The sequence below is a fragment of the Dendropsophus ebraccatus genome, chromosome 1, assembly GCF_027789765.1.
Source record: "Dendropsophus ebraccatus isolate aDenEbr1 chromosome 1, aDenEbr1.pat, whole genome shotgun sequence".
Classification (NCBI taxonomy): domain Eukaryota; kingdom Metazoa; phylum Chordata; class Amphibia; order Anura; family Hylidae; genus Dendropsophus; species Dendropsophus ebraccatus.
Window position 1 is genome coordinate 202,737,179 of NC_091454.1, and position 21,984 is coordinate 202,759,162.

Sequence of the window (21,984 nt, forward strand, 5' to 3'; positions counted from 1 at the left end):
CGGTACATGGGGCAGTGTGGCTTGATCAATTCATACACAAAATTCTGATGTTTTTTATGCAGCCGAGAGGCACTAGTGTCAGCCATAGGTGTGAGGCGCAGCGCTCTTTTTCTTCCCTGAACTATACCAGCCATCGTGTATAGTGTCAGAGAGTGGTGACTAGTCATGGGGGGCTACCCGTCCAGATGACTAGTTGCAGTCCCCCTCCTGGCCTCACAGGGCATAATTAAGGGAACCAATTACAGTAACTTTTAATTTCTACTATATTGGCTCCCAGAAATTGGTTTCTGCTTCCGTACTGTCTAGCTGACCCCAGGTTGGTTATGCGCACTCCCATGTAGTATATAACCTTCGGTAAAGTCTTCAGTTCAGTCTTGAGTAAACCACAATTCTTCCTGACCTCCTGTGCGGTATCTTTTCCTTCTGATTCTGATGCTTTGTGTGACCAACTTGGATCCGCAATAGAGTCTTCCAAAAACAGTCAGACAGTGTGCTGCTGCGACAATGTCCCATCATACTGTGTCTTCAACTCTCATGGCATTATGGGAGTCGGAGCTTTGCAGCAGCTAGAAAATGTTAATATAAAGCAAACGGAAAGTAATTGCTTTTGTAATTTACTTCTTTAAAAAAAATAAAAAAATCTTGTTTACCTGTACTTATCAGCTGCTGTATGTCCTGTAGGAAGTGGTATATTATTTCCAGTCTGGAGAGGTTTTCTATGGACAGTGCTGCTGCTCTGGACAGTTCCTAACATGGACAGAGGTGGCAGTAGAGAGCACTGTGCTAGTCTGGAGACAATACACCACTTCCTGCAGGACATACAGCAGCTGATAGGTACTGGAAGACTTGAGATTTTTAAATAGAAGTAAATTGCAAATCTCTGGCACCAGTTGATTTGAAAGAAAGAAAAAAAATGTGGTGAACTACCCCTTTAAAGGATTAAAAGAAACAAAGCTACTTTCTTGCAAAAACAGCGCCACATCTGTTCTCAGGTTGTGTGTGGTATTACAACTCAGCTCCATTCACTTCAATGGAATCGAGCTGCAAAACCCCCACACCCAAACATGAGACATGAGAGGTGCTGGAAGAAAGTGGCCATTTTTCTAAGTATGGATAAGCCCTGTGAGCGCGCCAAGAACTTGTTAGATGTGGTGAACCCTAGCGCAGTAATTCTACAGTGCTGCATGCTATACCCCAATTTGTCCACCAGATGTCATCAGCGCTCCGGCCATTCCTTACTATCACCTCTATCGTTTCCCAAAAACCGTGCGCACTCCCGGGCCGGGTACGTAGTGACGTCAGTGAGGAGTCTGTGAACAGAGTGAGCGCGCAAGGATCGGGAGCGGAGACAAGAGAGGGTAAGAAGCGGACACCGGCTCCGGGTATACCGTGATGTGTGTGTGGCCGCCGGGTGGGGGAGGCGGAGGGCTGTGTGTGCGGCTTGTGCAGCGCTTTGCGGCTGTGTGACGTAGCAGCCCGGCGGCTTTCTATAGATGACTGTATACGTCAGTGACGTCACGCGCGGGGGTCAGTAGGTGACGTAGAAGGTGGCGTGTCCGCTCATTGTTATCCCGGTGCCATGTGTGCCCGTCCAGCTGCCAGCAGATCAGACCACTGCCCCGGGCAGCCAATAGGAGCGCCCGGCTCATCCAGGGGGCAGGGTCCCTCTGATAAACCTTCCTGGCACAGTGACGTCATCACCAACAGCTGATGGATAAGGGCGTGCAGATTATTTAGGTGCCTGAGGGTATAGAAAATAAAGACGCAATTTCGGTACACCCAGACGCCATTTAGCTGTGGTTATAACTTCTTCATTCTTCCATCTGGTCAGCCGCCTCAGCACTGTATGGGGACGAGCTGGCCATTTTATTGGTTACATTGGGATTTTAAGGCAGATGGAAATTTTGGGTTCAAATTTGACCAAAGCTAAAATATATATATATATATATATATATATATATATATATATATTATACAGTAATACCTCGGTTTTCGAACGCTTTGGAACTCGAACTGCTTGGTATTCAAATGAAAATTTACCCAGAAGTATTGTTTGAAATTCGAACTTTGCTCGTTTTTCGAACGTTTTTACGAGTGGGGATGGTGGGTTGTACCTGGCGAGTTAAAGGGAACCAATCACACAAAAATTGGCTATAAAGCTAAGGAAAGGTGGTGGTAGATCAGCCAGCACGCTTCCTAACCATCCCCTGTCCCCTCCGTCCCCTGTACATACAGCCCGCAAAGTTAGTTTATTAGTCTCCCGGGCTCTATGCAAATTACCATGTAAGTAGTCACGGTGGGCGGGCGGCTTCTTCAAGTAGTCCGTGTCCTGGGCCGGCTCCGGCGCTGTAATCACGCCCCTCTGGGCGTGTGTAGAAAGCGTCGCATGATGACGTCATGGGGGGGGGGCGGCATTGCATGTCGGCCAGGCCGACGTCTTTACTAAGCTGCGCATGCGCAGTGCAGCTGGAGAAGACGCTGTGGTACTGCGCCTGCGCGGCGTAGTACAGCAGCGGCTTCACCCACACTACTGCGCATGCGCAGCTTAGTAAAGACGTCGGCCAGGCCGACCTGCAATGCCGCCCCCCCAATGACGTAATCATGCGACGCTTTCTACACACGCCCAGAGGGGCGTGATTACAGCACCGGAGCCGGCCCAGGACACGGACTGCTTGAAGAAGCCGCCCGCCCACCGTGACTACTTACATGGTAATTTGCATAGAGCCCGGGAGACTAATAAACTAACTTTGCGGGCTGTATGTACAGGGGACGGAGGGGACAGGGGATGGTTAGGAAGCGTGCTGGCTGATCTACCACCACGTTTCCTTAGCTTTATAGCCAATTTTTGTGTGATTGGTTCCCTTTAAGCACTGGTGAGGCTTCACATACAGTACAGAACTGTATAAGACTGCTGGAGTGCATATACAGTACAGTAGTAGTACAAGCAGTGCACCGCCATCTCCCATCCTGTACAGTATAAGACTGCTGGAGTGCCTATACAGTACAGTAGTAGTACAGACAGTGCACCACCATCTCCCATCCTGTACTGTATAAGACTGCTGGAGTGCATATACAGTACAGTAGTAGTACAGGCAGTGCACCGCCATCTCCCATCCTGTACTGTATAAGACTGCTGGAGTGCATATACAGTACAGTAGTAGTACAGACAGTGCACCACCATCTCCCATCCTGTACAGTATAAGACTGCTGGAGTGCATATACAGTACAGTAGTAGTACAGGCAGTGCACCGCCATCTCCCATCCTGTACTGTATAAGACTGCTGGAGTGCATATACAGTACAGTAGTAGTACAGACAGTGCACCACCATCTCCCATCCTGTACAGTATAAGACTGCTGGAGTGCATATACAGTACAGTAGTAGTACAGGCAGTGCACTGCCATCTCCCATCCTGTACAGTATAAGACTGCTGGACTGCCTATACAGTACAGTAGTAGTACAGACAGTGCACCACCATCTTCCATCCTGTACTGTATAAGACTGCTGGAGTGCATATACAGTGCAGTAGTAGTACAGGCAGTGCACCACCATCTCCCATACATTACAGTGCTTGGATGGGGGGGGACGCTATACAGTAAAGGATGCGTGAGGAGTTAGTGACTACTGTACTATAATTGCTGGTTCTGATGAACATTTCTTGTGTATAATGTCCTGTACAGTATAGTGCTGCTCTGTACTGTAGGGATTATACTGAGCACTTATCAGTGTAATATATGGGTACTGTAGGTAATTATTGGTGGCTGCTGGAACCAATTAATCACATTTACATTATTTCTTATGGGAAGACACTGCTCGGTTTTCAAACTGCTTCCGGAACCAATTAAGTTCGAGAACCGAGGTACCACTATATATAGTTTCCTCTAGAGAAATAGACTGTAAGCTGGCGGATATAATGTGTGGCACTGTATGGCGGTATAAGGGGCTCAGGCTACACCTGGTTGTGATGCAGCGGCCAGACATGGCGACCTCTGGCCGTCCTGGTTGTCAGAGTAATGATGTCAGGGCATAACCTGGGGTCTTCCATCAGGGCTATTGGTACCCCTGTGTGTATATACATACTGTATCATATGCTGCGGGCTATGACGTCCAGCTGGTTACATGGCCGGGATCAGAGTTACCTGCAGTCATTAAAGGAAAAGTCCAGCGATTTCTAAAAGCCGGCCCCCCACCAGACAGGGGTCTATGTTTTAGGCATGTCAGAGGTTCTGATCAGTCAGCAGCTGCTGAGACCCTGACCAATCCTTACGGCTGGGAGAAGCGTGTGGCTGAGAGCTTCTATCCCTGGCTTGCTCCATTGTAAGGGGCCATTTACACAGAAAGATTATCGGACAGATTATCTGCCAAAGATTTGAAGCCAAAGCCAGAAACAGACTATAAACAGAGATCAGGTCATAAAGGAAAGCCTGAGATTTCTCCTCTTTTCAAATCCATTCCTGGCTTTGGCTTCAAATCTTTGGCAGATAATCTGTCAGATAATCTTTCTGTGTAAATGGACCCTAAGGGCCCTATTCCACCGGACGATTTTCGTTCAGATTATCGTTAAATCGTTCGAATCTAAACGATAATCGTTTGGTTGAAATGCAGTTAACGATTAACGACCGAACGAGAAATCGAACGCTTTATAAGACCTGGACCTATTTTTATCATTGCTCGTTTGCAAATCGTTCGCATTGAATAAGACGTTGTTCGCAGTAGATAGGAACGCGATCGCGAAGAAATAGCGAAGAAAAAATGATCGCAAATATGAGCATAAGTAACGATTATCGTTCCATAGAAATGAGTGAACGTTTTCAGGTCTTTCGCAATAGCGGTCGTTTGAGATTGTTAATCGTTAACGATTATGCGAACGATAATCGTCCGGTGGAATAGGGCCCTAAGGCTGTGACGTCTGTCCTGAGATAAGGATGGCAGCGAGTTGTGGAGTGAAGCACTTAGCTGCACACTTCTCCCTGCCTCTAACAGTCAAAACCTTTCATGTGTCAAAATGTTTTTTTTTTTTTAAAGTGACAAAGACCCAAGGGGTTATCCAGGATTAGAATAAATACACTACTACTTTCTTTCTTTTTTTTTGCAAAAAAAAACAACGCCACCCCTGTTCTACTTAAGTGAATGGATGTGAACCTAATTGTATGCGGTACTACAATTCACATCCATTCACAAGCTGAGGACAGAAGAGGATCATGCCTGTATTTATAAGCTTTGACCGTCCAGGAATGATGGGAGTTGTAGTTGTGTAACAGCTGGAGGGCGGTGAGGTGATAGGAGTTGTAGTTGTGTAACAGCTGGAGGGCCGTGAGGTGATGGGAGTTGTAGTTGTGTAACAGCTGGAGGGCCGTGAGGTGATGGGAGTTGTAGTTGTGTAACAGCTCGAAGGCGGTGAGGTGATGGGAGTTGTAGTTGTGTAACAGCTGGAAGGCGGTGAGGTGATGGGAGTTGTAGTTGTGTAACAGCTGGAGGGCCGTGAGGTGATGGGAGTTGTAGTTGTGTAACAGCTGGAAGGCGGTGAGGTGATGGGAGTTGTAGTTGTGTAACAGCTGGAAGGCGGTGAGGTGATGGGAGTTGTAGTTGTGTAACAGCTCGAAGGCGGTGAGGTGATGGGAGTTGTGTAACAGCTGGAGGGCCGTGAGGTGATGGGAGTTGTAGTTGTGTAACAGCTGGAAGGCGGTGAGGTGATGGGAGTTGTAGTTGTGTAACAGCTGGAAGGCGGTGAGGTGATGGGAGTTGTAGTTGTGTAACAGCTGGAGGGCCGTGAGGTGATGGGAGTTGTAGTTGTGTAACAGCTGGAGGGCCGTGAGGTGATGGGACATGTAGCTTTGTGCTGGTGACCACAGCAGTTCATTGATTCGGTGCTGTGTAATTCCTCTTCTCACCAGTGGGGGCAGACTTGCAGTGTTTTTCCACTGGTCTCCGGGCTGACGTCTCCTGGTTCCGGTTATGTTAGCCATGAGACACAAGACGTCTGTTTAGACACAAGCACACATGTGGATGGCACAACACGCGGCACCTGACACATTGTCAGGCATACTTTCCTCTCCTACAGACGCACTCTTTTCCAGCCTCCCTGTCCTTATTTCCTCACAGTTTCCTCTCCTTTGACCCTGAGTCTTGGCTGCCATCCTTTAGCCGGCTGTCTATGTCTGTCTCTCTCCCACAGGCTGGCACTTGCATTCCTGCCCAGGAGGAGGAGGTCAGGGGCACGGCCGGAGCCGACGTATGCCCAGCCAGGGGAGGAGTCGGATGTCCCCCCAGACCCTTACCACCAAGACATGCCTGTGCCAGGACGGGCTCAGCTAAGACTGGACTGGAGAGCAGACTGTGACAGTGGCTACCACCCTTATAGTGATTGACTGGGACCCGGTCACAGATGAGAGTGGGCGCCATCGTGGGGCTGGAGTATCGCTGTTACAATCATAACAACTGTATATTACCAAGACGTCCGCCTGTGGGCACTGCCAGGAGCAAACGCTGGCACCACTGAAGAAGTGCTTTAAAGTGACTGCCGGCGGGACGTTGTGAAGTGTTACATGTTATGGCATCTCAGCCGCTCCATACCAGGAACTGACAGAAGCTTCAACGTTCCCGCGGATTGTGGTGCCTATCTTATCTGCCAGCACTCCCACCGCTTATCACCTCTTCTCCTACACACCATGAGCTCCCTGCTCCCCTTTGACAGCTTGATATGTAACCTCCTGGGCCTGTCTGTTACACTGTGGTTCACCCTCCTGCTCGTCTTCATCATCGTTCCTGCCATCTTCGGGGTGTCATTTGGCATCCGGCGGCTGTATATGAAAACATTGCTCCGTATTTTTACGGTAAGTGGTTTGTGTTGTAATGTGTGTGTGTGTATATATATATATATATATATATATATATATATATATAATGTAATATACTGATCGTGAATTACATCATGTATTATACTCCAGAGCTGCACTCACTATTCTGCTGGTGGAGTCACTGTGTACATACATTACATAACTTATCCTGTACTGATCCTGAGTTACATCCTGTATTATTCTCCAGAGCTGCACTCAATATTCTGCTGGTGGGGTCAGTGTGTACATACATAACATTACTGATCCTGAGTTATATCCTGTATTATACTACAGAGCTGCACTTACTATTATACTGGTGGGGTCACTGTGTACATACATTACATTACTTACCCTGTATTATACTCCAGAGCTGCACTCACTATTCTGCTGGTGGAGTCACTGTGTATATACATTACATTACTTATCCTGTACTGATCCTGAGTTACATCATGTATTATACCCCAGAGCTGCACTCACTATTCTGCTGGTGGGGTCACTGTGTACATACATTACATTACTTACCCTGTACTGATCCTGAGTTACATCCTGTATTACACTCCAAAGCTGCACTCACTATTCTGCTGGTGGGATCACTGTGTACATACATTACCGATCCTGAGTTACATCCTGCATTATACTCCAGAGCTGCACTCACTATTCTGCTGGTGGGCTCACTGTGTACATACATTACATTACCTATCCTGTACTGATCCTGAGTTACTTCCTGTATTATACTCCAGAGCTGCACTCGCTAATCTGCTGGTGGGCTCACTGTGTACATACATTACATTACCTATCCTGTACTGATCCTGAGTTACTTCCTGTATTATACTCCAGAGCTGCACTCGCTAATCTGCTGGTGCTGGAGTGACTGGCTCAGATTTATCAGTCTGACGGATGGCAACCAGTTACCACTCTGCATTCATTTCTCAGGATGGGCTGTGATTGGTTGCCATGCCTCATGTATGTAATGCCCCCTTTCTCCTGTGGGTGGTGCTGCAGGGAAAGTAAACGTTTTCTGCCAGGTCCCTCCACAGATGACACGTGTGTATTGGGAGGAGGAGAAATAGCATTCTGCCAATCTATAGTGCACAGTTGCAGAGACGTAGTTGGCATTCAGCCAATCTAAAGTGCACAGTCCCAGAGATATAGTTGCTTCCTATAGGAGCAGCCCAGTGGCGCCCCCTGCTGGATGAGGGGCAGAGCACAGGGCATATATGTTGGAAACAGCTTGTCCTAGATCTGACCCCTACAGCTCAGCTGATCTCCTGTACATGTTTTCTGTATATCAGATTACTGTAGTAAAGACTTCACTTCCCAGCATGCAAATCCCCAGAGGCGGAGGGTGCAGGGACTGTAATAGAGAATCAGTGCAGCAATGAAGTCAGTACATTTGCATCTTTGTGTAGATGAGTGATTCCTACGATCAGACGCTGATCTCACGTCTTCTCATTGCAGTGGGCGACTCGGCGGATCGAGAGAGGAGTGAAGGAGAAGAGTCACACGCTGTATAAGCCCCTAACCAATGGTATGTGCCCCCCCCCCCTCCGTTATATTTCCATGGCCGGGTCCATGACGCCCTCTATTTCCAGCGACACTGGATCCCCCCCGCTCCCTTATTCTGCCGGCTCTGGGTCTTATCTTCCCGGCTCTGATCCTCCCGGCTGTCGTTGCTATTTGCAGTCCTGTGAGGTCAGTCTCTGCACAGTGCGGTCAGGTAGGAGAGCGGTACCGGAGCGTCACTACTGCACAGGGAGCTGCTTCTTTACACACCGCACGTGCAGCTCAATACTTCTCTGTAGAGTAGATGAGATATCGACCTATAGACTGGTATAGGCTCTACTGTTGTGCATTCTCCATGGTAGTGGCTTCCTCTATAACTTGCTGTTATCAGCCATTAAGGCTAGGCGAGGATACTAGTGTATTGTCAATGGAATAAGTGACAGCAAGTCAGTATACTTCCTCTATATCACATGGTGTGTGTGATACAGCATACGTTGTGTATAGTGCGGATGGTCTAGGGCAGCCAGGGAGTTCAGTGCTCACATCAATAGCGTTCTATGGTATATGACAGTGAATGATGTAATATTATTTGCTTTGTGGTCTAGGGCACTAAAAGGAGCTAATGCTAACATCCCAATGGTGTAAAGTAATGTGTATGTGGTTAGGTACAGGTCCTGGTAGTCTAGAGTAATGTGTATGTGGTCAGGTACAAGTCCTGGTGGGCTAGAGTAATGTGTATGTGGTCAGGTACAAGTCCTGGTGGGCTAGAGTAATGTGTATGTGGTCAGGTGTAGGTCCTGGTGGGCTAGAGTAATGTGTATGTGGTCAGGTACAAGTCCTGGTGGGCTAGAGTAATGTGTATGTGGTCAGGTACAAGTCCTGGTGGGCTAGAGTAATGTGTGTGTGTGGTCGGGTACAAGTCCTGGTGGGCTAGAGTAATGTGTGTGTGTGTGTGTGGTCAGGTACAAGTCCCTGCTCCCTCTCCCTACATGTTGGTGTATGTAAGCTGCTCCCTCTCCCTACATGTTGGTGTATGTAAGCTGCTCCCTCTCCCTACATGTCAGTGTATGTAAGCTGCTCCCTCTCCCTACATGTCAGTGTATGTAAGCTGCTCCCTGTCCCTACATGTCAGTGTATGTAAGCTGCTCCCTCTCCTCACATGTCAGTGTATGTAAGCTGCTCCCTCTCCTCACATGTCAGTGTATGTAAGCTGCTCTCTGTCCCTACATGTCAGTGTATGTAAGCTGCTCCCTCTCCTCACATGTCAGTGTATGTAAGCTGCTCCCTCTCCTCACATGTCAGTGTATGTAAGCTGCTCCCTGTCCCTACATGTCAGTGTATGTAAGCTGCTCCCTGTCCCTACATGTTGGTGTATGTAAGCTGCTCCCTCTCCCTACATGTCAGTGTATGTAAGCTGCTCCCTCTTCCTACATGTCAGTGTATGTACCTGCTCCCTGTCCCTACATGTCAGTGTATGTAAGCTGCTCCCTGTCCCTACATGTCAGTGTATGTACCTGCTCCCTGTCCCTACATGTCAGTGTATGTAAGCTGCTCCCTGTCCCTACATGTCAGTGTATGTACCTGCTCCCTGTCCCTACATGTCAGTGTATGTAAGCTGCTCCCTCTCCCTACATGTCAGTGTATGTAAGCTGCTCCCTGTCCCTACATGTTGGTGTATGTAAGCTGCTCTCTCTCCTCACATGTCAGTGTATGTAAGCTGCTCCCTCTCCCTACATGTCAGTGTATGTAAGCTGCTCCCTGTCCCTACATGTCAGTGTATGTAAGCTGCTCCCTCTCCCTACATGTCAGTGTATGTAAGCTGCTCCCTGTCCCTACATGTCAGTGTATGTAAGCTGCTCCCTGTCCCTACATGTCAGTGTATGTAAGCTGCTCCCTCTCCCTACATGTCAGTGTATGTACCTGCTCCCTGTCCCTACATGTCAGTGTATGTAAGCTGCTCCCTGTCATCGCCATCACTCATATCCTTCCTCTTATTCCTACAGGAATCATCGCTAAAGAAAGCACAACCCTGGAGGAGGAGATCTGGGAGCTGCGCGGCAGCGACCGCTCTGTCGATCAGCCGGAGTTCGAGCTGTCGGACATCTTCTACTTCTGTCGGCAGGGCATGGAGATCATCATGGACGATGAGGTGACCAAACGCTTCTCTGCCGAGGAGCTGGAGACCTGGAACCTGCTGAGCAGAACCAACTACAACTTCCAGCACATCAGTCTGCGACTAACTGTGCTGTGGGGGCTGGGCATGCTGGTGCGCTACACCTTCCTGCTGCCGCTCAGGTACCTATGGGACTGGGTGCAGGGGTAAGATGGCACGGTGATGTGTATATGTGATGGGGTGCAGGGGTAAGATGGCACGGTGATGTGTATATGTGATGGGGTGCAGGGGTAAGATGGCACAGTGATGTGTATATGTGATGGGGTGCAGGGGTAAGATGGCACAGTGATGTGTATATGTGATGGGGTGCAGGGGTAAGATGGCACAGTGATGTGTATATGTGATGGGGTGCAGGGGTAAGATGGCACAGTGATGTATATGTGATGGGGTGCAGGGGTAAGATGGCACAGTGATGTGTGTATGGGATGGGGTGCGGGGGTAAGATGGCACAGTGATGCCTGTATGGGACGGGGTGCGGGGGAAGATGGCACGGTGATGTGTATATGGGACGGGTGTGGGGGTAAGATGGCATGGTGATGTGTATATGGGACGTGGTACGGGGGTAAGATGGCACTGTGATGTGTGTATGGGATGGGGTGCAGGGGTAAGATGGCATGGTGATGTGTATATGTGATGGGGTGCAGGGGTAAGATGGCACAGTGATGTGTATATGTGATGGGGTGCAGGGGTAAGATGGCACAGTGATGTGTATATGTGATGGGGTGCAGGGGTAAGATGGCACAGTGATGTATATGTGATGGGGTGCAGGGGTAAGATGGCACAGTGATGTGTGTATGGGATGGGGTGCGGGGGTAAGATGGCACAGTGATGCCTGTATGGGACGGGGTGCGGGGGAAGATGGCACGGTGATGTGTATATGGGACGGGTGTGGGGGTAAGATGGCATGGTGATGTGTATATGGGACGTGGTACGGGGGTAAGATGGCACTGTGATGTGTGTATGGGATGGGGTGCAGGGGTAAGATGGCACAGTGATGTGTATATGTGATGGGGTGCAGGGGTAAGATGGCACAGTGATGTGTATATGTGATGGGGTGCAGGGGTAAGATGGCACAGTGATGTGTATATGTGATGGGGTGCAGGGGTAAGATGGCACAGTGATGTGTATATGTGATGGGGTGCAGGGGTAAGATGGCACAGTGATGTGTGTATGGGATGGGGTGCGGGGGTAAGATGGCACAGTGATGCCTGTATGGGACGGGGTGCGGGGGAAGATGGCACGGTGATGTGTATATGGGACGGGTGTGGGGGTAAGATGGCACTGTGATGTGTGTATGGGATGGGGTGCAGGGGTAAGATGGCATGGTGATGTGTGTATGGGATGGGGTGCGGGGGTAAGATGGCACGGCAATGTGTATATAGGACAGGGTAAGATGGCACGGTGATGTGTATATGGGAGGGGGTGCGGGGGTAAGATGGCACGGTAATGTGTATATAGGACAGGGTAAGATGGCACGGTGATGTGTATATGGGAGGGGGTGCGGGGGTAAGATGGCACGGTAATGTGTATATAGGACAGGGTAAGATGGCAGAGTGATGTGTATATGGGACGGGGTGCGGGGGGAAGATGGCACGGTGATGTCTGTATGGGACTGGGTGCGGGGGAAGATGGCACGGTGATGTGTGTGTATGGGACGCGGTAAGATGGCACGGTGATGTGTATATAGGACGGGGTAAGATGGGATGGTGATGTGTGTATGGGACGGGGTAAGATGGCACGGTGATGTGTGTGTATGGGACACGGTAAGATGGCACGGTGATGTGTATATAGGACGAGGTAAGATGGGATGGTGATGTGTGTATGGGACGGGGTAAGATGGGATGGTGATGTGTGTATGGGACGGGGTAAGATGGGATGGTGATGTGTGTATGGGACGGGGTAAGATGGCACTGTGATGTGTGTATGGGATGGGGTGCGGGGGTAAGATGGCACGGAGATGTGTATATGGGACTGGGTGTGGGGGTAAGATGGCACAGTAGGGTTTCAGTATAATGACTATATGACGTATCTCCTTGCAGGGTGGCTCTGGCGTTCACAGGGGTCAGCCTTTTAGTGTTCGGCACTACACTAGTGGGATACTTACCGAATGGCCAGTAAGTATGTTATCAGACTGATCCTGGTCAGTTATAGGAGACACCTGTTATCCCCTGTCTGTGGGGGTCCCAGCATCGGGACCACTCCTAATCCTGACAATGGGGATGCACTCACCCCACAATGATTGAAGCCTCTGTGGCCTGTGCTACATTTATTCTCTATGGGGCATCCAATAGCGGGGTGACCGCGTCCCTGTTCAGTGGGATCCCCAGCAATCCACTAAAATAAGGGAAAACCAGCTCAGTCAGGAATATCCCCCCACAAACATCCCTCTCTACTAGCCCAGTAGTCACAGCAGTACCTCCCTCTACTACCCCAGTAGTCACAGCAGATCTCCCTCTACTACCCCAGTAGTCACAGCAGGCCTCTCTCTTCTACCCCAGTAGTCACAGCAGATCACCCTCTACTACCCCAGTAGTCACAGCAGATCTCCCTCTACTACCCCGTAGTCACAGCGGTATCTCCCTCTACTACCCCAGTAGTCACAGCAGTATCTCCCTCTACTACCCCAGTAGTCACAGCAGGCCTCCCTCTACTAGCCCAGTAGTCACAGCAGGCCTCCCTCTACTAGCCCAGTAGTCATAGCAGATCTCCCTCTACTAGTCCAGTAGTCACAGCAGGTCTCCCTCTATTACCCCAGTAGTCACCGCAAATCTCCCTCTACTAGCCCAGTAGTCACAGCAGTATATCTCCCTCTACTACCCCAGTAGTCACAGCAGTATCTCCCTCTACTAGCCCAGTAGTCACAGCAGTATCTCCCTCTACTAGCCCAGTAGTCACAGCAGTATCTCCCTCTACTACCCCAGTAGTCACAGCAGTATCTCCCTCTACTAGCCCAGTAGTCACAGCAGTATCTCCCTCTACTAGCCCAGTAGTCACAGCAGTGTCTCCCTCTACTAGCCCAGTAGTCACAGCAGTGTCTCCCTCTACTAGCCCAGTAGTCACAGCAGTATCTCCCTCTACTAGCCCAGTAGTCACAGCAGTATCTCCCTCTACTAGCCCAGTAGTCACAGCAGTATCTCCCTCTACTAGCCCAGTAGTCACAGCAGTGTCTCCCTCTACTAGCCCAGTAGTCACAGCAGATCTCCCTCTACTACCCCAGTAGTCACAGCAGTATCTCTCTCTACTACCCCAGTAGTCACAGCAGGCCTCCCTCTACTAGCCCAGTAGTCACAGCAGGCCTCCCTCTACTAGCCTAGTAGTCACAGCAGTATCTCCCTCTACTAGCCCAGTAGTCACAGCAGGCCTCTGTCTACTAGCCCAGTAGTGACAGCAGATCTCCCTCTACTACCCCAGTAGTCACAGCAGTATCTCCCTCTACTAGCCCAGTAGTCACAGCAGGCCTCTCTCTACTAGCCCAGTAGTCACAGCAGGCCTTCCTCCATTCTCCTACATGTAGTCCCCACACATGTCCTCAGTATTTACCCATCCTGATATGTGACAGGTAGGTCCTCTGTAATGACAGCACAGCTGCTGGGGGATGGGCACCATTCACCTGCTGTCCGCTCAGGATCTGTACGGCTTGGCCTCTCTGCCCACAGACTTTAGTTGATCCTGCAGAGTTCATGTGAGCCCACGCTTTTCTCTTCCGCTGCCGTCTTGGTAAGAGCAGTCAGGAAGGTCACAGGAACAGAAGGTATTTCCACAAATTGGGGCACGTGCTGAGCTTTTCTCCTTAATCCAGTTTAACCCCTCAGGTCAGGGAAGACCATGCTGGATTGTTTCTTTTTTTTTTTTAACTTTCTAGTATATTTAATCAGATTTCCGTGTTTAGACCCTACATGCCTATAAATGTATATCACTTCTTCAGGTTCAAGGAGTTCCTGAGTAAACACGTGCACCTTATGTGCTATCGGATCTGCGTGCGGGCCCTGACGGCAATCATAACATATCATGGCAGGTAAGTCAGATCCTCCCTGTGGTGACCTATGACTGGTGACCTGCACTACACTATACTGACACACTGATCATCTGTACAGTGAGAATCGGCCAAGGAAAGGGGGCATCTGTGTGGCCAATCACACCTCTCCGATTGATGTCATCATCCTGGCCAGTGATGGATATTATGCCATGGTGAGTTGTTGGCCATGTTTGGGTTTGATACCCTCACCTCTCTGGCCCTACTACAATCTCTATATCTTCATTGCAATTCTGTAGGTTGGACAAGTCCATGGTGGCTTAATGGGAATAATCCAAAGAGCTATGGTAAAGGCCTGTCCGCATGTCTGGTTCGAACGTTCAGAAGTCAAAGATCGCCATCTGGTGGCTAAAAGGTACAGTGACAGGAGTGGAGCTTTTTCTGCCGGTAAATTGGGATCCTGTTGTGTATATCAGGACTGATTGTGTGTGTGTGTGTGTGTGTATATATATATATATATATATATATATATATATATATATATATATATATATACACGTGTGTGTGTGTATGTATGTATATGCATTTTACTTCTTTCTTTTATATATTGTACCTTTTCATATTCTCATATTCTTGTGTAAAGTAATACTGGTCTTCTGTCATAAGGCTCTGTCCACAACTACACTGTGGCTTCAGAACCTATAAATATTATGATATATATGTTATATATATGTCCTCCATATTATACTAATCTCCTCTCATTTTTCTTCCCAGGCTGACAGATCACGTACAGGATAAAAGTAAACTGCCCATCCTAATATTTCCTGAAGGTAAGACTGGCAGGTCGCCATCTTTTTAATTTAGTTATAAAGTACCTGTCTCAGTCCTCTCTGTCCCCTGTCTATGGGACTTCTAAACGTAGCACAGTTTAGTACTTGCCAATGTTCAGAGGTCTTATAAAGACTGAATGGCGCAGTGTTAAAGCATTAACTCTGCTGACCTTACTATTTCCTTCCTATAGGCAGGGATGAACTTTCAAATTTTGCATAACCACTTAAAGTAACTTCCCCTTTTGCATAAGGAGAAAATGTAGCAAAGACATGAAATCTGACTATTTACCCCACCCAACATAAGAGCATATACAAAACCCATGTTATCGCAGTATAAAATAAGTGCATATACATAGCCTATGTTATCAGAGTGTATACTCCCCCAATATAACAGCATATACACAACCCATGTTATCACAGTATATACCCCTTAACAAAGGACCATATATGTAACCCATGTTATCACTGTTTATTTGCTCTTAAACACCATATTGTTTTTTTTGGGTATTCAATTGTTTATGTGGGTAAGCAATGTATAGATGGATAGGAGTTCCCCTCATGATTGTACTTCAGCAGGTCTCTGTGTGCGTTTTGAGTTGCAAAGTTTCAGGACTTTATTATATTCTTAGGGTACAAACACACACAGCAGATACGCAGCAGATTTGATTCTGTGTTCAGTTATTTAGATCTAATCTGCTGCGACCCACAATCTACCCCCCCCCCCCCCCCAATTGCTTGTACCTTCGGATAGCTGCTTTTACTCCAAGATCTGTCCTGGGGTCCGTTCGGCAGGTAATGCAGTTATTGTCCTCAAAAAATACTTTTAAACTTTCAGCCCTGTGCCCAACGGCCATGGCCTAGAGCAGTGATTTTCAACCTTTTTTGAGCCGCGGCACACTTTTTATACTTAAAAAATCCCGGGGCACACCACCAACCAAAATGGCACAAAATGACACTAAAACAGTACATATTATACATATAGTTAATAATATAGATTCTAAATGTATTTATACTCACTCAGTGTGAAACCTGGGCCTGTTTTCTTCTCCCCCCTGTGCTTCTCTCCACCATACTTCTCCCCCCTACTTCTCTCCTGTGCTTCTCTCCCCCCTGCTTCTCTCCCCTGTGCTTCTCTCCTGTGCTTCTCTCCTGTGCTTCTCTCCCCCATGCTTCTCTCCACCATACTTCTCCCCCCTGCTTCTCTCCTGTGCTTCTCTCCACCATACTTCTCTCCTGTGCTTCTCCCCCATGCTTCTCTCCTGTGCCTCTCTCCCGCATGCTTCTCTCCTCCATGCTTCTCTCCCCCATACTTCTCCCCCCTACTTCTCTCCACCATACTTCTCCCCCCTGCTTCTCTCCTGTGCTTCTCTCCCCCATGCTTCTCTCCACCATACTTCTCTCCTGTGCTTCTCTCCACCATATTCCCCCCCCTGCTTCTCTCCTGTGCTTCTCTCCCCCATGCTTCTCTCCTCCCTGCTCCTCTCCTCCCTGCTCCTCTCCTGTGCTTCTCTCCCCCATGCTTCTCTTCTGTGCTTCTCTCCCCCCTGCTTCTCTCCTGTGCTTCTCTCCACCATGCTTCTCTCCTGTGCTTCTCTCCACCATACTTCTCCCCCATGCTTCTCTCCTGTGCTTCTCTCCACCACACTTCTCTCCCCCCTGCTTCTCTCCGCTGTTTCTCTCCCCCATCCCCAGGTTTCTCTCCCCCCTCTTTCCTCCTCACCTCCTCCGAGATGGTCGCCGCTGCTGTCCGCCTCACCTACTGGCCGCCCGTAGGGCCCGGACCTGCTCCTCAAATCAGCGGAGACCGGGAGCGTGGTGTGCTGCGGTGGGCCGTAGCGCACACGTTAATTGGATGCGTGCATCACGGCCCGCTGCAGCGCACCACGCAACCGCCCACATTATAATCGGCTACTAATCGCTGCGCATTGCCGGGGAACAAAACACAGGGGCACCATAGTTTGGGGAACTTTCCCCGCGGCACACCCGACCATGTGTCGCGGCACACTAGTGTGCCACGGCACACTGGTTGAAAATCACTGGCCTAGAGTACCCTAACCTTGCACCACCCCTCCGTCCCTCCTCCCCACCCTCCTCATCATTAGGAATGCCACTGGCAGGATTTTTCCTATTCCTCTGCAGTGAACACTGCACCGGTGCCTTAAAGGGAACCATTCACCCCGTGGCCCCCGTTAGAAACAGACATACAGTGACATAAAGGGCAATATACTTACCATATCGCTCCCGGTCCCGTCCCGGATCTCGTTGTTGACACGGAGAAATCGCCGATTCTTCTTCTCGCGCCCATTATGGTAATGAGCGCCGCCGGCCCGAAGTCCAGCCTTCTCCCCGCCTCCGACACTTGATTGACGCCGGATCTTCTTCCTCCTCGTCTTCTTTCTTCTCGCCGGATCCCGCGCAGGCGCCGTGACAGTCGTTTTCGGCGCATGCGCAGTTCACAATTGAAGCCGCTCCGCAGCTTCACTGTTTACTGCGCGTGCGCCGATTGGCTCGAACACGTATCCTGTTTACCGCGCAGGCGCAGAAGAGGTGACGAGACCATCGCAACGGCGCCTGCGCGGGAATTCGGCAGAAGACTGAAGACTGAAGACGTCAATCAAGTTCCAGGAGGCGTGGATGGGCGGCGACGAGAAGAGGACCTCATGAATAAGTTGGACTCGTCCGTCGTTTCCTATGGACGTTGGACTCATCTCAGCTCATTACCATAATGGGCGGGAGAAGAAGAATCGGCGATTTCTCCGTGTCAACAACGGGATCCGGGACGGGACCGGGAGGGATGTGGTAAGTATATTGACCTTTATGTCACTGTATGTCTGTTTCTAACGGGGGCCACGGGGTGAATGGTTCCCTTTAACGATCCAGCCCATGTGCCATACTTACACAGGTAAGGAATAGGAGAAACTCTGCCTGGAGCATTCCTAATGATGAGGAGGGCGGGGAGGAGAGACAGAGAGGGTGTGCCAGCCTAATGTACACACACTGTAAGCCACGGCAGTTGGGCACAGGGCTGCAAGTTTAAAAGTATTTTTTTATGACAATAACTGCATCACCTGCCGAACGGACACCAGGATAGATCTTGAATTAAAAGCAGCTATCCGAAGGTACAAGTGGTTTTGGGGGGGGGGGGGGGGGGACAGATTGTGGGTACAGAGTCGCTTTAAATAAGAAAAAAGGAACGAGTCCCACAGAACTCCTTGAGGTGTCTGTAGATGCTCCGAGTTCCTCAGCCTGTTCTGACCATCTCCCCTCTGTCAGGTACCTGCATCAACAACACATCAGTCATGATGTTCAAGAAGGGGAGCTTTGAAATAGGAGCCACAGTGTATCCAGTGGCCATTAAGGTGAGTTCTAGGTTCTGGGGTGAAGCCTTTGTTTCTAGACTGTTTTGGGGTGTCTCACTGTTTTCTTCCTTACCTGGACAGTATGATCCGCGCTTTGGTGATGCCTTCTGGAACAGCAGCAAGTATGGGATGATCACCTACCTCCTGCGAATGATGACAAGCTGGGCCATAGTGTGCAGTGTCTGGTACCTACCTCCTATGACACGGCAGGTAATAACATATGGAGGTCTTTCATCTACCTTAACACATCTGTAGGTTGCTTAGTCACTTCCAGCCTATGGTGTATAGGTGTTTGTTACTGCATGACTACCTTGGTATACGGTACCTAAACATGATTTAGGTGGTACTACCCAGAACGTGTGACTTTTATTCGGGTCTCCATCAATGTTTAGGGATTTACCGAAGATCTAGTTTTACTTTAACCCCTTCACATTTTTTTTTCTTAAAGGGGTTATACAGGAATACTACTACATAGCAGTATACAGTGGCATCTGTATCGGTATTGCTGGTCAGATTGCAGATTACACGTCTTAGTGTCAGTCTCCTACAGTGCTCACGTCACCACAGGTTGTCAATGACTGGCTCCTGCCTTGGTCTATCGCCAGGGTTAAATAATTTACTGTAGTAGAAATCCTTGCTGCTGACCGGGAATGGCCCTTAGGACTGTTGCATCAATTCTTATCTCCTGCTGTCCAGACATTTGTTTGCTGACTCTCTTATGGATCGATATGGAGAAGGTTATGCTTCATAAACTCCCACTTTTTCCTGTAAACCTTTTGACACCTAATTAGACTAAAGAAGTGTGTGTATATATATATATATATATATATATATATATATATATATAATGTGTGTGTGTGTATATATGTATTGCCAAATACAACCTGGTTAGTCGCTCATTACAAAAGTTCATTGCAGACCAAATGGCTTTCATGATAGAGATCACCAGTCTGGTCTGGTGATCCTGGCAATCCAGTCAGCTCTTTGTCTTCTGGATATGACATCAGGAGGGTCACCGGGGGCTGCAGAAATGTGCTGACAATGGGAAGATCATAGTTAGGCGGCTGTTGTAGAGAGTAGAGTGAACTTTTTAGTCTTTGCTGCAGGGATGGGGAACATTCTGCCCTCCAGCTGCAGCAAAACTACAATTCCCATCATGCCTAATCCAAAGTTTTGGCTCTCTATGCATGATGGGTATTGTAGTTTTGCGAGGGCCGAATATTCCCCATGCCTGCTTCTTTGGGGCAATGTTGCCTTGTGTCCAATAAAAGGCTGATGCAATGCCAGGCCGGAGCATAGCTTAAACTGTCACTTTAATTATTATTATTATTATTTTTTTTTTTTTGCAGAAATCAATATTACAGGCGATTCTAAGAAACCTTGTAATTGGGTTTATTAGGCAAATAAGCCATTATCTGCATTCAAAAGACTTTCCCCATGTCCTCCCCACTGGTACTCAGATTGACCCACTATTGATCATAAAGTGATGGCATATTGCAGCTCTATGCTAGGAATATCCCTTTAAGGAAAAGTAGTTTTTTAAGCCCTACACCAATCCCACTTATAGTTTTGTTCTTATGACCTCACAGGAAAATGAAGACGCAGTCCACTTTGCAAACCGGGTAAAGTCTGCCATCGCCCGGCAGGGAGGACTTGTCGATCTACTTTGGTAAGCCAAGAATATTTTTTTCACATTGTCGGCCTTTGGATCTTCATAGCAGATCGCTAATTCTCTCATCTCCCTAAGGGACGGAGGGCTAAAACGTGAAAAGGTCAAAGATGCTTTCAAAGAGGAACAACAAAAGCTGTACAGTCGTATCATCTCTGGAAACCAGGAGAACCGAAGTCGCTCGTAAGCCCCAGCATGGGGGAGCAGGCTCTGTTCTGATCTCCACTGCTGCTCCACACCACAGGAAGAAGACTCTGAGCCGCCGGAATCCAAGCCATGAAGTGAGGGCTGAGGGAACACACAACATGGAGTCAGTCTGGATTCATCAAGTCTACGAAGAACTGTTATAGTAGGAGACAAGGGGGCATTTACTGGGTGGCGGCTGCACCCATGGGATCTGTTAGGAGGGTGGTGGTCTCTGAACCACAAATCTGTTTCCTGAGGCGTGTGACAACAATTTGGGCCTGAAGGCCTCATGAATGTTTCCGTTCCTCAGATATTGTCCCACAGAACCTAAGAGGAGTTACATGTTCTGTGAGACTTTACACTGTTACAGGCTGCCAGGTATGAAATATACCGGCACTGCCAGCAATGGACAAACCCGATCCATTAGGACTTGCCCGAGAACCAAGGTTACAGGACCTGATCACCTGCAGGAATTCTAGTGAAGCCGACAAGGCTCGGACCTCCTCTAACGTTGTGGCTGATCTTTTCCAGTACCCAGCTTCTTCTTCAAAGCCGTATTTATGACCGCTTACAAAGCCTCATCCATTCACCTTCATTCAAGCCACCTCTGCTTCTTACTAGTGGAGGGTGGCTCGCTCCAACAATCCTTTCAAGCCAAAAATATGAGGGGTTAATGATACCGGTGCGTTTGAAACCCCCTCAGAATCCATACCGAATGAGACATGTGCCTCCCTTTTTATCTGTTACACCCCGTCCTGCATGGGCCCCGGGCCACGTTACTTGTTTTGTTTTTATAAGGTCAATGAAATAAAATATCTTGGCAAAAAAAATGATTCTGTCCCTCAAGTGGTGAATCTACTTCTCCCTCCATTAAAGGGGCTATTCAGGATTAGGAAGTTGCTTTCTTTAAAAACCAGAGCTACCACCTCTCTTCAGGCTGTGTGTGGTATTACAGCTTTGCTCTATTCTCTTCCATGGAACCAAGCTGTAATACCCCACGCAAACTGAGGACAAGAGTGGTGCTGTTTGTGGTAGAAAGCTGCTGAGGATTGATCACGTAAGGAAAAATCTGATTGAGACCTTGGTTGCTAAGGATAAACTGCATAGCAACCACAGACTTATGCCAGTCAATGAAGTTCCAGCTTTGAGCTGATCCCATTTCAGTTTAGTTGCTAGGCACACACTGCATGGTTACGCCACTCTTACTATTGCTCAGGAAATTCTGACTTGACGGACGGTTTAGTTGCTAGGGCTACACTACCTGTCTTTGAGGTAATTGTCTCTGACAGTTTAGTTGCTAGGCAGACATTGCATAGGAACCACAGACTTCTGCCAACCAATAAAATTCTGGCTTTGATCTAATTAAGTTCAACCGTTTAGTTGCTAGCAGTACTCTGCATAGTAACCACACACTTGCTGATGTCAGCTTTGTGTGCCTGACAGTCTAGTTACTAGG

At 48.6% G+C, this 21,984-nt stretch overlaps 1 protein-coding gene across 1 annotated transcript; it reads left to right on the top strand.

Annotated features, from left to right (window-relative positions):
• Positions 1 to 1,253: 1,253 nt before the first annotated feature.
• GPAT4 (glycerol-3-phosphate acyltransferase 4) lies at positions 1,254 to 21,359 on the top strand. The gene is made up of 13 exons (XM_069944885.1): positions 1,254 to 1,358; positions 6,175 to 6,832; positions 8,294 to 8,363; positions 10,342 to 10,633; positions 12,551 to 12,625; positions 14,437 to 14,526; positions 14,606 to 14,699; positions 14,784 to 14,899; positions 15,259 to 15,314; positions 18,588 to 18,673; positions 18,755 to 18,883; positions 20,263 to 20,342; positions 20,421 to 21,359. The coding sequence occupies exons 2-13, from the start codon at positions 6,545 to 6,547 to the stop codon at positions 20,527 to 20,529; spliced, it is 1,485 nt and encodes a 494-aa protein (XP_069800986.1). The 5' UTR covers positions 1,254 to 1,358; positions 6,175 to 6,544; the 3' UTR covers positions 20,530 to 21,359.
• The last annotated feature ends 625 nt before the right edge of the window (positions 21,360 to 21,984 follow it).

Coding starts and splice junctions, on each gene's coding strand:
- GPAT4 (XM_069944885.1), top strand. CDS start 6,545: ATGTTATGGCATCTCAGCCGCTCCATACCAGGAACTGACAGAAGCTTC. Junction 12,626..14,436: donor GGATACTTACCGAATGGCCA/GTAAGTATGTTA, acceptor TCACTTCTTCAG/GTTCAAGGAGTTCCTGAGTA. Junction 15,315..18,587: donor CATCCTAATATTTCCTGAAG/GTAAGACTGGCA, acceptor CCCCTCTGTCAG/GTACCTGCATCAACAACACA.